Source organism: Setaria italica, chromosome I, assembly GCF_000263155.2.
Source record: "Setaria italica strain Yugu1 chromosome I, Setaria_italica_v2.0, whole genome shotgun sequence".
Taxonomy (NCBI): domain Eukaryota; kingdom Viridiplantae; phylum Streptophyta; class Magnoliopsida; order Poales; family Poaceae; genus Setaria; species Setaria italica.
Genome location: NC_028450.1, coordinates 13,535,084 through 13,548,535, shown reverse-complemented (window position 1 = coordinate 13,548,535; position 13,452 = coordinate 13,535,084). Strand labels below are relative to the sequence as shown.

Sequence of the window (13,452 nt, the reverse complement as noted above, 5' to 3'; positions counted from 1 at the left end):
ATCCATTCGGTTGGCCGGCTGGGTGGCTCCATTTCAATTCCCTAGGATGGGTCCATGTTGTTAGACCGAGAGAGAGATTGTACAACAAAAAGGGACACGCTTGTGTGTGTATGAGAGAGAGCAGATCATCACATAGAGCATGAGAGGGAGAGGGAGTCAGATAGAGATAGAGATGGTGGTGGAGGTGGGGCCCGACGTCGGCGGCCCGTCGGTCCGGCCACGCAAGGCCAGGGTAGCCATCTCCTCTATTTAAGCTGGCCTCGTTCCCTCGCTCATCACTCACCAAGAAGTAGCACCCAAAGAGCTTCAGCTCGATCAGCTCATTCGTTTCGTCCTCTTCCCTTTCGCCTGCTTCTCCCATCTCTCTAGAGCTTATTCGTAGAGATCGCTCCTGCTAGCTAGCGAACAACTATCTCCATAGCTGAGCACTAGCATCTTGCACAAGGCAGCGACCATGATCTCCCCGGACACCATCCGCACGGCCATCGGCGTCATCGGTGAGTTGCCGCCGCCGCCGCCGCCAACTGTGCGTGTGGTCGCTTCATGAACGCATATATGCACACGGAGCAGCTGCAACACGCAGCAGAAGTGCTGTGTGGAGCCTGCCTGTGGTAGATGGCACTAGCCGGTCATGTGGGGTGTCGGGCTCTTTTCATACTCCTTCCTTGCTTCCTTCCTGCACGCCCACGCCCGCCCTCCTTTAATTTCCATCCATCTCTTTTTTTTTCTTCGTTTTTATTTTGCCAAGCTTTACACATGTCCTCATCACAGCACAAGCTTTAGATTCCTGCCAATGCAAGCCTCATTCCCCGGGTTTCCTGGAGCTCTAATCAATTTGTTTTTCATGCATGCTTGTTTTAAATTTGTCCAAAACCCAGTTGATGATTTTTCTGTATATTGACCTTAGTGTTTCTCTTTTTGTCTATGTTACAGGCAATGGGACCGCCCTTGTGCTCTTCCTCTCCCCAGTGTAAGAATCAATTTAAAACATAGCAATAATTACTATGATGAAATATGGATAACGTAACAAAAATTGTATTTTTCCAAACCATAGCAACAAATGAACAGATGTCAGTATACAAATACTCGTATACAATTCACAATACACACGTATATACTATACGCACGTGGCACGTACTTATACACAAATACCTTGCAGGCCAACGTTCATCCGCATCTGGAAGAAAGGCTCCGTGGAGCAGTACTCGCCGATCCCATACGTGGCGACGCTGCTCAACTGCATGATGTGGGTGCTGTACGGCCTGCCGCTGGTCCACCCACACAGCATGCTCGTCATCACCATCAACGGCACCGGCATGGCCATCGAGCTCACCTACGTCACGCTCTTCCTCCTCTACTCCACCGGCGCCGCCCGCCGCAAGGTCTTCCTGCTCCTCGCCGCCGAGGTCGCCTTCGTCGGCGCCGTCGCGGCGCTGGTGCTCAGCCTGGCGCACACCCACGAGCGGAGGTCCATGATCGTAGGCATCCTCTGCGTCCTCTTCGGCACCGGCATGTACGCCGCCCCGCTCTCCGTCATGGTACGTACCCCGTGTAGTACTAGTATTGTAGGCGATTGTCGGCGTCAGAAGATTTTTTATTGAACCACCTGGAGTGATTACTAACTACTGCAGTTGGAATGGGAACATGCATAGGAAAAGAAAGGCGGGGTAGTTTAGCTTTTATTCGATCCACTTTGTTGGAGAGAATAAAATACATGTGCGCACACCAATGTTTGGTCCTGTCGGTTCTTCAATTATCTGCCTTTTCTTTTGGCGATTTTCCCTATTTGTTTTCTTTTGTTGTGTTGTGTTGTTATACTTTTGACTTTCATCGTCTTTACCATGCTAATGTTTCTTTTCCTGTGTGTGTTCGCCTTTTGTGTGGAACAGAAAATGGTGATCCAGACGAAGAGCGTTGAGTACATGCCCCTGTTCCTGTCGCTGGCATCCCTGGTGAACGGCATCTGCTGGACTGCCTACGCGCTCATCAAATTCGACCTCTACATCACCGTAAGCTATCGATCATAACCAATTGTTGCTGCACGCCAAACATGATCAAATAACAATTGCAAACAAAAAGAAGTAAATTAAACAATGGTTTAGGGTAGTTAGGTAACATTCTAACACGTTGCTGTTACTGACTGTTGCCACATCGTACCATGACGGTTCCATTTTTGACCTCATAAGACCAAGCCACCGTACAGCAGGTCATAGTTGACGGCTGACGCGCCATGGGCATGACCAGCCGTGAACGCTACGCATCCATGCGTGCACGAACCAGGGACTGCCACCTAATAATCTTCAGGATTGGGGTCCCTGTCGTGGCCATTGCTTAGGCTCAGCTGAAGCTAGCGATTAGATAGGGACAGTGACATGGCGAAATGGAACGGCCTGGACGTAGCTGATGGACGAATTTTTATTTATTCATTGTGTACTGAATTAGCTCGATCTTACTTTGATCATTGCAGATCCCCAACGGGCTTGGCGTGCTCTTCGCGGTAGCGCAGGTGGTCCTGTACGCCATCTACTACAAGTCCACCCAGGAGATCATCGAGGCGCGCAAACGCAAGGCCGACCAGGTCGCCATGACCGAGGTCGTCGTCGTCGGCAAGACCAACAACCACGCCGGCGCCGGCCACTACTGATGAAGTGATGGTGCTTAATTAGTTACCAAGCTTATGGAAGCGGCAGTATAATCAATCAAGTCGCCGCTGGGTGTTATGTATTGTGTGATTGTGATCTTCAATTCCCACAAGGGATGAAGGCCTGTATGTGACATGTTGTTGGCCTAGTGCAGCTTGGCAGTGTCACGTACGGGCCTCTTAGGTGGGACGACAAAGGTGGGGGATTTTAGCTAATTCCACCTTTGGACTAGGGCTTAGCTTAATTCCGCTGTTTAGCGGTACTTATTGATGGTCTCTTGTTGTCTCGAATGTCTATTGATCACCAAACTCTTCCCATGGTCATCAATCAAAAGCATGTTCATGAATCACGACTTCTTGATTACGTTATGAATTCAATGGATGGAGATCTCAAATGCGTATTTCTTCTGTTTAATTTGCAAACTAGTAAGCGTTTCTTCCCACTTAAGCACTTATTGGACCGTGTGCTGCACGGACTTATGCTTGCATATTGTTGATGATCAAATTTAGCATGATAGAATAACCAGTCTAATTTAAAAATGGCCCAACCGGTTTTGGTAATAATGTCAAATAAAAATTGGACTTTACAATTGCGTAATTGTTGTCGAGATGATCGAAATGCTCGTACAAAATGCATAATTTGAATTTTAGACGAGAGAGCGCTATGGCTTCAAGAAAGTCCACACGCTAGAAAACTAGTCAGACCGATTCTCTAAACCGTCCAAACTGGTTTTGTATGTCTAATCAGAGTTAGAGTGTATTTTGGCACCAGAATTGGATAAGTTTTGGCTTCTAATGGACGAAGACCTCCCCACCTATCACATGTAGACTATTTAACTACTTGGTTTAGTTCTTGTATCGAGGATTCTGGAATACTACATTGTCTTACAGCACAGTACACCCGGTTGTAAATGCTGTGATGACAATGCACATGTATTATGGTTCGTACATCTGAAATGATTTAACTTTAAGACATGCTCGTTCTAAGGGTTCCAATATTGTTGTGGAGAGTCCATTATCCTCTAGGGGCGGCTGTTATTATGTTGCCATTAGCACTAATGATTGTGACGAAAAGTGCTATCTCTTTCACTCTTTGTCCTAACAAACCAGGTGAAGGCATGTATGCTCTTTTGCATCGGATCCTACTCAGCAAAAGAAACTTGCACATTTGGTTGTTGGGTCAACGTGAAAAGTATCAAAATTCCGTGGCCTCCCATTTGGTAATAATTTTATATTCAAATTACATGCACTAGGCTTTGCTTTGTTATTGTCAACTGCAAGCATCATTCTAACAAGTGGGAATTTTATCTCTTACATAGGTGTAGCATTCTTGATCATTGTCTTTTCTTTAAGGAATAAAAATGTTATCAGGCAGAATTCTGTCATGTCTTAATGTTGACACGTGTTTCGACTGTTTTCCTAATTAAGATTGCATCGTTATCCTGTCCTGTGTTATCAATTGAAATCCTCTAGCTTGTGCAGATGCTGATGGAAAATTGGTTGTTCAAATTGAATTCAACTGTTACTTTTTGGCCTGGTTTGCGAGACTGCGATGCGTCGAGAGCATTTGGGATGATAATTCCAGGTTCGAATAGTCATGTTTTCTGCTTTCTCTTGAGAGTTGACTCCTGTAATGGTCCTGGTATCCCAAGAATGACTTGGTATCACCAACCATGGATATATGCAATCATATCATAGTTTAACACTTATTCATAAAGTATTTGTTTAGATTATGATTATATGTATACTTCAGTACAGTTGACTCCTACACTTACCGGAGCCTGCTGACGACACCCTTTTCCTAATGAGACTCTGGTTTCTGGACTTCCGGCACTCTGCTTTCTTGTATAGTCAATGTTGTTGCCGTGCAGTGACATCATCCGCATGCAAGAAGAAGTTGGCATGCATGCACCTCTGAATCCCACACGATTTCAGGAAAAGAATCATCTCCGACAGACAAATACATCCCACACGATTTCAGGGACCAGGTGCATGCCATTCTTGTTCGTGATCAACGATAAAAAATCTCATCCAAAGATCCAATCCAATCCATCCAAGTTGTCCATGCCAATGATTTCGAATAGTATCATACCTAGTTACCTACATTGCCAATAAGCTACTACACTAGCTTTGTCACGTTAGTTTGGTCAGAACCTAGCGTATGGGCCTGCAGAGGTGCAGCACAGCTTTCGATTCCAAGTCGCCCATGACGCCTCTTAGCTTTATTCAGCCAGTGATGTCTCAACGGCTACCCTTCTTCTTCCTCAGATTGGGTGTTCGACACCCAAGACAGCCTGCACTCAGACAAGTAAAAGCTCTTCGTGGTCCACGTTGAGATTCTGCCGAGGCGTGGGATTGATGTCCGTTTCAGCCAACAGGTAATTTGGTGTGGTGATCCGAATGGCCATGGACGTGGACGTCTTGTATTTGGCAGGCCGAAGTCTATGACAGTTTTTATAATAAGGGGACGGAGTGAAAAGAAATGTAATTTATCATGGACGCCATAATATGCAGTTGGTTGTTGTAAAATTGACTTTCCTTTGTTATATTTAATCTGGTGTTGTCCCATCTGAGGTCCAACGTACCTAACATTTTGATTTTAATATGTTGGAAGAGAAAATTGTTGGTTTTTATTTGTGGCTATCAACATTTATTTCATATCATATATTATGGTCATTATATATACGTAAATGTTTGACTCGGGTACAGCGTGACGGAAGAGCTGAGTTTGTTTTACAGGATCAGCTTTGCAGGCTGTTAACCCACATGATCAGATTGGAATTGATCTCATATATACAACTGATCATGGCACATGACTCACCCATGTGTGCTAAGGACTAATATATTTTAGACTCATTAAACTGACCTGCCTGATCGTGGTTGGTGACATGGTTCAGGAGTCACATGGATTTCTCCGGAACACATATCGAATATTTATTACATCTGGAAGTGGAGTCTATAAATAGGTCCCTACCCTCTAGCCTCATTATACATTGTCAGCGGCACCACGAATAACGCAGAGGAATAGAGGGTAGGCCGCATAGCCATTGGTATCCGAGCCGGTTATGATCGGGATCCACGTAATTCCGCTGCAAACTCACGTGGAAAACCCTAGCTTTGCGAAAAAAAACTCTGCCGCTGCCGCCGTTTCCATTTGTTAGCATCGCGTGTCTCCTTCGATTCGCCTTCGTCGTCGAGACTTGATTTGTGCATGGCATCCCTCCTTGCTTTGCACGTGTAGATCAAGGAAGCCCCAGCGTCACATGCCACAACAGTATTATCTCTAGGGAGTACGTAATCCTGTTGTGCTTGCGTGCATATAGAAGCAGGCTATATGTCAAGCAAGAAGAATATTATTGTTGCTTTGTGTTGCACGTTGCTGGCTGCTCTCTGTCATCAACCAGAACATGGATCGAGGAAGCAAACGGTGGGATTTCTTTTCTGCACGTCTTCAGGATATTCTGGTAACACAAATCACCGCTCGCAATGGCATCGAACTGTGTTTTTTCTGAGCTACTTAGAACCTGCAAGTTAGATGAGTCTAATTTCACGATTTGAAAATGGAAAATCATATTTTTCTTACCGCTGAGAATATTGATTATGTCATTGATGTTCCTGAACTGGAAAAACAAAAGAGTGATGCCATTGATGAAGAAAAGAAACATTATTTGGTAGAATGGCCTAAAGATAATAAAAGGGCTCGTATATTTATGTCGGGATCTATAACAAATTCTTTAGCTGCTGAGTACGAGGGTGAACAGCAAACTGGAAAAAGATGTTGCTGAGGTATCTCTTGTAAAAGTACTCAGTATTGTTAATCATTTTCTCTCTACCAAGATAGGCGATGGTGGTTCGTTAATGAGCATATCAATATACTCTGTGTTTTAGCAGTGAAATTAAGGGGGTGTTTGGGAACACCATGCTAAACTTTAGCACATGTCACATCGGATGTTTGATACTAATTAGGAGTATTAAACATAATCTAACTACAAAACTAATTGCGCAGATGGAGTCTAATTCGCGAGACGAATCTATTAAGCCTAATTAGTCCATGATTTGACAATGTGGTGCTATAGTAACCATTTGCTAATGATGGATTAATTAGCCTTAATAGATTCGTCTCACGAATTAGACTCCATCTGTGCAATTAGTTTTGTAATTAGCTCATGTTTAGTCCTTCTAATTAACATCCAAATAGCCGATGTGATCCTGCTAAAGTTTAGTACCTCGTATCCAAACACCCCCTAAAAATTGCTGGCTATCCTTTTCAAGAAGAAGTGCAAGTTATGGTTGTTCTGAATTGCCTGCTAAATTCATGGGAACAATTTAAGATTCTGAGCGTACTCTTAATATGTGCAATTTGAGGCATCACTTGCTTATGGAAGAAGATAGGAAACTCTCCCAGGGAAAGGAAAGAAACTCAAATAATTCTGAGTTGCACCTTGGAGAGGAAAGGTACAATGCAAATAAAGGAATTGGCAAAAGAAGAAATCTATAGTTGATTTGAGAGATAAGCTCAACAAGAAACATGATCGTGATGATCGTGGAAAATATGACTCATCTCAGAGGAATGACGAGAATAAAAGGGATTTCACTTGTCACAATTGTGGTTTGTATGGGCATTTCAGAGCTGACTGCAAGAAGAAGAGGAAGTATAATGAGAAAAGGAAGCAAGAAAATCATCATGATGATCCTAAAAGGCAACCCTTCAGAGGAAGGTATGCATTTTATTTTTTATGCACTGAATCATTATTTACTATCACTTTTCCATATAGTTGGGTTGTCGTTTCTGGTTCTACATCACATATTGCTATTGCTAGAGATTATAAATCTTTTACTTCCATGCAAACAATTCCAAGAGGAAATAGATATGTGTACTTAGGCACTAATGCTAGAGTTGATATACTTGGAATTGGAAATTATGTCCTAAAACTTCCTGGTGGAGGAAAGTTGTTGTTAAAGGACACTTTATATTCACATAGCATGAGAAGGAATTTAGTCTCTATCTCTCAGTTGGAATCTGTTGGATATGATATACTATTTGGAAAAGGAAGAGTTAAAATATTGCTCAATGGGAAATTAGTGCATACTGGTGTTCGTCATGATGGCCTTTATTTTCTTGATGATTTATTAGGAGATGACAACACTCATTGCTTAGTTGGTGAAGATAACTCTATAGTGAGGAATACTAATGATAGGACTACATGCTCGGAATCTTATTTATGGCATTTACGACTTGGTCACATATCTAAAAACAGAATTAAGAGGCTTATTAATTCTGGAATTCTAAACTTTAAGTGGGAGGATTTTGGCACTTGTGAGGCATGTATAATGGGTAAAATGACCCGTACACCCTTTCCAATGGCGGAAACATCTAAGGAACCTCTTGTTATAATTCATTCTGATATTTGTAGTGAAATGTCTATTCCCACTAAAGGTCAAAAGGTTTATTTTATCACATCCATTGATGATTATTCTAGATATGGTTATGTGTATCTTCTCAAACACAAGTCAGAAGGTTTTGATGCATTTAAGACATTTAAAATTGAAGTGGAAAATTAGTTGAATAAAACAACTAATGTTTTAAGAACTGATCGTGGGGGAGAATACACTTCATGAATTCTAAATGACTTGTGTAAAGAGCATGGAATTACACATCAGTACACTATGCCATACACTCCGCAACAAAATGGCATAGCCGAGCGGAGGAATAGAATTCTTATGGATATGGTTAGGTCAATGATGGCATATTCTGATCTCCTTTGTCCTTTTGGGGTGAAGCTTTTACATACTGCTGTGTATTTATTGAATCATTCACCATCTAAAGCTGTTACAGTCACTCCTTATGAATTGTGGACTCGACGGAAACCCTCACTTCGCCAACTAGAAGGAAACCCTCACTTCGCCATTTAGCTGTTTGGGGTTGTAATGCTCAGATTAGAGTGCCAAATCCTTATCGTACTAAGTTGCAACCCAAAAGCACATCAGCAATTTTTATTGGCTATTCTACAGAATCTAAAGGGTATCAGTTTTATGATCTTAAAAATGATAAACTGATGGAAAGTAGGGATGCAATTTTTTTAGATCAGCACACACCTCATCGTGCTAATCAGGAAAGGGTGGAATTACTAGCAACTCCAAATGAACCACAGATGGATACATCTAGAATTAACTCACATGGAGACACAAACCAAACTCTCAACACTATTATACTTAGGAGAAGTGGGAGGAATATACATGCACCATCGTATCTAGATGATTATTATGTGTTTTTGGGGGAAGTGCACTCTAATATTTCATATTTAGAGGAAGATCCAAAGACTTACACTGAAGCCATTAGTTGTCCACAATCAAAACTTTGGGTGGAAGCAATGTAGGAAGAATTAAACTCGATGAGGAAAAATAAAGTTTGGGAACTCGTTTCTTTACTAAACAATCGTTTCTTTACTAAACAACCGCAAGCCCATAGCTTACAAATGGATTTTCAAAGAAAACTTAATGCAGCGGTCAAGTGGAAAAATATAAGGCTAGGTTTGTTGTTAAAGGCTTTACACAAAGGGAAGGTGTTGACTTTGTGGAAACTTTTTCTCTTGTTGCAAAGTTTACTTCTATTCGTGTTATTAGTGCTTCGACAGCTTATTATGATCTTGAACTCCACCAAATGGATGTGAAAACTGCTTTTCTTAATGGGCATTTGGAGGAGGAAATGTATATGTTACAGCCGGAAGGTTTTGGAGAAAAAGGAAATAAAAACATGATTTGCAAATTAAATAGATCAATCTATGGTCTTAAGCAAGCTTCACGCCAATGGTACATTCTTTTTGATAATGCTATCACGTCATATGTTTTTTCAAATGACGGAAGGTGATCAATGCATATATACTAAATTTAATGGTGGCAACTTTGTGTTACTGTCTCTATATGTTGATGATATTCTTATTACTTCTAATAATAAAGTAACATTGGTGGAAGTAAAAGCTTGGTTGTCTTCTATATGTTTTAGGAGTGGAAATACATAGAGATATGAATAAATGACTTCTTAGTTTGTCACAAAAGACTTATCTTCGAAGTGTTTTGAAATGATTTTTTTTTTGGAATATTGCAAACCTGCTATCGTACCTTTAGTAAAGGGAACTAAACTCAGTGTGGAATTATGTCCTTGTACTCCTGAGGAAAAAGAAAGAATGAAGGGTGTTCCTTATTCTTCAGCCTTGGGATGTCTTATGTATGCCATGTTATTCACACGACCTGACCTTAGCTATGCTATTGGAATTCTTAGTAGATATTAAAAGAATCCTGGGGAAGAGCAATGGAAACAAATCAAACATGTACTGCATTATGTCAAAGGAACTTTGCATTGTTCTTTATGTTTTAACGGTCATAATCTTCAGGTGAAGGGTTATACTCATGCTGATTGGCAAGGGGATTTGGATGACCGGAAGTCTACGTCTGGTTATATATTCACTTTGGTAGGAGGTGCAATTTCTTGGTGTAGCAGGAAGCAGAATTCGATTGCTCTTTCATCCATGGAAGTTGAATACATTGCTGCATCCGAAGCAGCAAAGGAAGGCATATGGCTAAGGGAATTTCTTGGATCACTTAAGGTCGTGAAAAGTGCATCACAACCTGTCACTATTTTCTGTGATAATATGGCACGATCAAGGTCTCCAAAGATCCTAAATTCCATAGTAAAAGTAAGCACATTGAGGGAAGGTATCATTAAATTCGTGATGTAATAAATAGACTTAGAAGTATCCGTTTGGTTTATTTGCCTAGTACTAGTATGGTTGCAGATCCACTGACTAAGCCACTTAGTCAGGAATTATTTTCTAAGCATACTAGAGACATGGGACTTCAGGTTATTGATTGAAATATTTTAACCAAGTGGGAGATGTTGGTTTTTTATTTGTGGCTAGCAACATTTATTTCATATCATATAGTATGGTCATTATATATATTCACCTCAATGTGGAATTATTTATTCATGCGAGTGACAAAGGAATTATTGATGCAGAATCTAACTCGAGGAATTTGTACTCGAGGTGCCAAGAACGTTTGTGCTAGAATACAGTAGAGGAAAAAGTTGAGATCGACTCTACTGGAATATTTACTATGTATGTACATGTTTGACCCGAGTACAATATGACAGAAGAGCTGGGTTTGTTTTGCAGGATCGACTCTGCTAGCTGTTAACCACATGATCAGATTGGAATTGATCTCATATATACAACTAATCATGGCACATGACTTACACATGCGTGCTAGGGACTAATATATTTTATACTCATTAAACTGACTTGTCTGATGGTGGTTGGTGACATGGTTCAGGAGTCACACGGATTTCTCTAGAACACAGATGAAATATTTGTTATATCCGGAAGTGGAGTCTATAAATAGGTCCCTACCCTCTAGTCTTATTATGCATTGTGAGCGGCACCACGTATAAGATAGAGGAATAAAGGGTATACCGCATAGCCCACAATTTCTAACACAAATGAAGGTGAAGAAACCTAAAGATATGATATTCATTATTATACTTTCACAGCACCCTCCCATAGTTACTCTAATGTATGGTGATGCAAGGCGAGTGAGGCACAAGAATTACAATCTATAGGTGCATGCAGTCACTACTAGAGAACTGACTTTAGATCCCCCCTTTAGTCTCGGTTTAATTTCGGCTCGGGAGAAAAGGGGGTGCGGCACGGTAGGTTGGAATGGGGCGCACCTTTACTCTTGGTTCTTTTTTGCAACCGGGACTACAGGCCACCCTTTAGTCTCGGTTAAAACGACTAGTTTCGGGCACCGACGGCACCACCCTTTACCCTCGGTTGGAGGCACCAACCGGGACAAAGGATCAAACCTTGTGTCCCGGTTCGATTTACCAACCAGGATAACCGGTTTATTCCTGGTTGGTAATTCCAACCGGGATAAAAGGTTGGAGCTTTTGTCCCGGTTGGCATTACCAACCGGGAGTAAAGACTAACCGGGACAATAGCTCTAATCTTGTGTCCCGGTTTTGTCCCAGTTGGATTTACCAATGGGATAAAATCTTATCTACAAGAGACCTTTCTTCCTCCTCCACTCCTCTAGCTCGAGCCACTCTACTCCACAAAGACAAAGACAGAGAAGCTCATCCTCTCCACGGTGCCGAAGTAAGCCTAGCGGAGGTGCTGCTGAATTTTTTTTCCTCATTTCCGTGGGCATTTCACCCATCCAAAGTGTTGTGAAGGTTAGCTACTTTATGCTCCGTTCATCTGAAGTAAGCCTAGTTTGTTTGTTGTTAAGCATGTAGAGGATTTGTATTTTATACATGTTCTTGAGCTACAATGTGATGGATAGTTTGAATGTGAGGTAGAATTGAGATTATTTCAATTTTATGTATCAGGAAAAATTAGAGTAAATGTGTTTTTAATATTTATAAATTAGCCATATAAATTGTAGGTGTAATTTCATACTTTAGTACTTTTCAGATAGAGGTATGGAATTAGCCATTTTTAGAATAAGTAAATTATGTGGGAAATATTGAAATTTTAATAGTTTAGTTATTTGTAAATTAAATATGAGCTAAATAATTTGTATATTTCTGTGTAAAATTTCAGCAATATTTGAGTTTGTCGTAGTGTATCATGTTGTTTGCTTCTGAAATTTTAATTTGTGTATTTCTATCTAAAATTTTAGCAATGTGATGGATAGTTTTATTGTAATCCATTTTATTGATGGCTTGCGTAATACGATGTAGATGGACTGGCAATGCATGTGTAATGCGGATAGGCGGAGCAAGGTGTTTATTGCTGGCATGAATAATTTTCTTGAAGTGGACAAAGCGAAGAAGCCAGAGAACGGGTTCATATCTTGTCCATGCGCCCAATGCAGTAACCAGAAGTGCTATTCAAAGGCTTCCTGGGGGACTATTCACATCCACTTATTTAGATACGGTTTCACACTTAACTATTTGGTTTGGACCCGTCACGGCGAAAGAGGGGTTGTAATGGAAGATGGTGAAGAGGAGGAGGATGATGAAAACATTCCGGATTGCGCTATAGGCCAAGCTTTTGCAGATACTACAATGGGTGAGGCTGATGAAGATGAGTTTGTAGAAGATGGCCATACTGATGACCTCGATCAGGTGCTTAGGGATGCACACAGAGATTGTGAAACTTAGAAGGAAGCATCAAAGTTGCAGTGCATGATCACAGGAAATTGCTATACCCAGATTGCCACGAAGGCCATAAAAAGTTGGGTACCACACTAGAATTTATGCAATGGAAGGGTAAAAATGGTGTGTCCGATAAGGCATCTCAGGGGATGTTGGAAATTGTCAAGAAGATTCTTCCCGAGAATAATGAATTGCCCTAATGATTGTATCCTCTTCGACAACATATGAAGCTAAACAAATTATTTGCCCTCTAGGATTGAAGGTTCAGAAGATACACGCATGCCCTAATGATTGTATCCTCTATCGCGGTGCTGAATACGAGGATTTGGATGCTTGTCTCGTGTGTGAAGCGCTGCGGTATAAGATTAGGCAAGATGATCCTAGTGATGTCGAGGGGCAACCTCCCAGTAAGAGAGTTCCCACGAAAGTGATGTGGTATTTCCCTATAATACCACGCTTGAAGCGCTTGTTCAGGAACAAGCAAATGCTAAGTTGATGCGATGGCACAAAGAAGAACGTAAAGGAAGATAGATGCTGAGACACCCCCGCTGATGGAGCTCAGTGGAGATCAATTGATAGAGCATTCCTGGAGTTTGAGATGATCTAGGAACATAACGTTGGTTAAGTACTGATGGATCATCCATTCGGTGAGTTG

At 41.4% G+C, this 13,452-nt stretch overlaps 1 protein-coding gene across 1 annotated transcript; it reads left to right on the top strand.

Moving 5' to 3' along the window:
- The first annotated feature begins 265 nt into the window (after window positions 1–265).
- Window positions 266–3,019, top strand: LOC101767082 (bidirectional sugar transporter SWEET4). The gene is made up of 5 exons (XM_004952248.3): window positions 266–497; window positions 934–970; window positions 1,160–1,538; window positions 1,890–2,009; window positions 2,468–3,019. The coding sequence occupies exons 1-5, from the start codon at window positions 455–457 to the stop codon at window positions 2,642–2,644; spliced, it is 756 nt and encodes a 251-aa protein (XP_004952305.1). The 5' UTR covers window positions 266–454; the 3' UTR covers window positions 2,645–3,019.
- The last annotated feature ends 10,433 nt before the right edge of the window (window positions 3,020–13,452 follow it).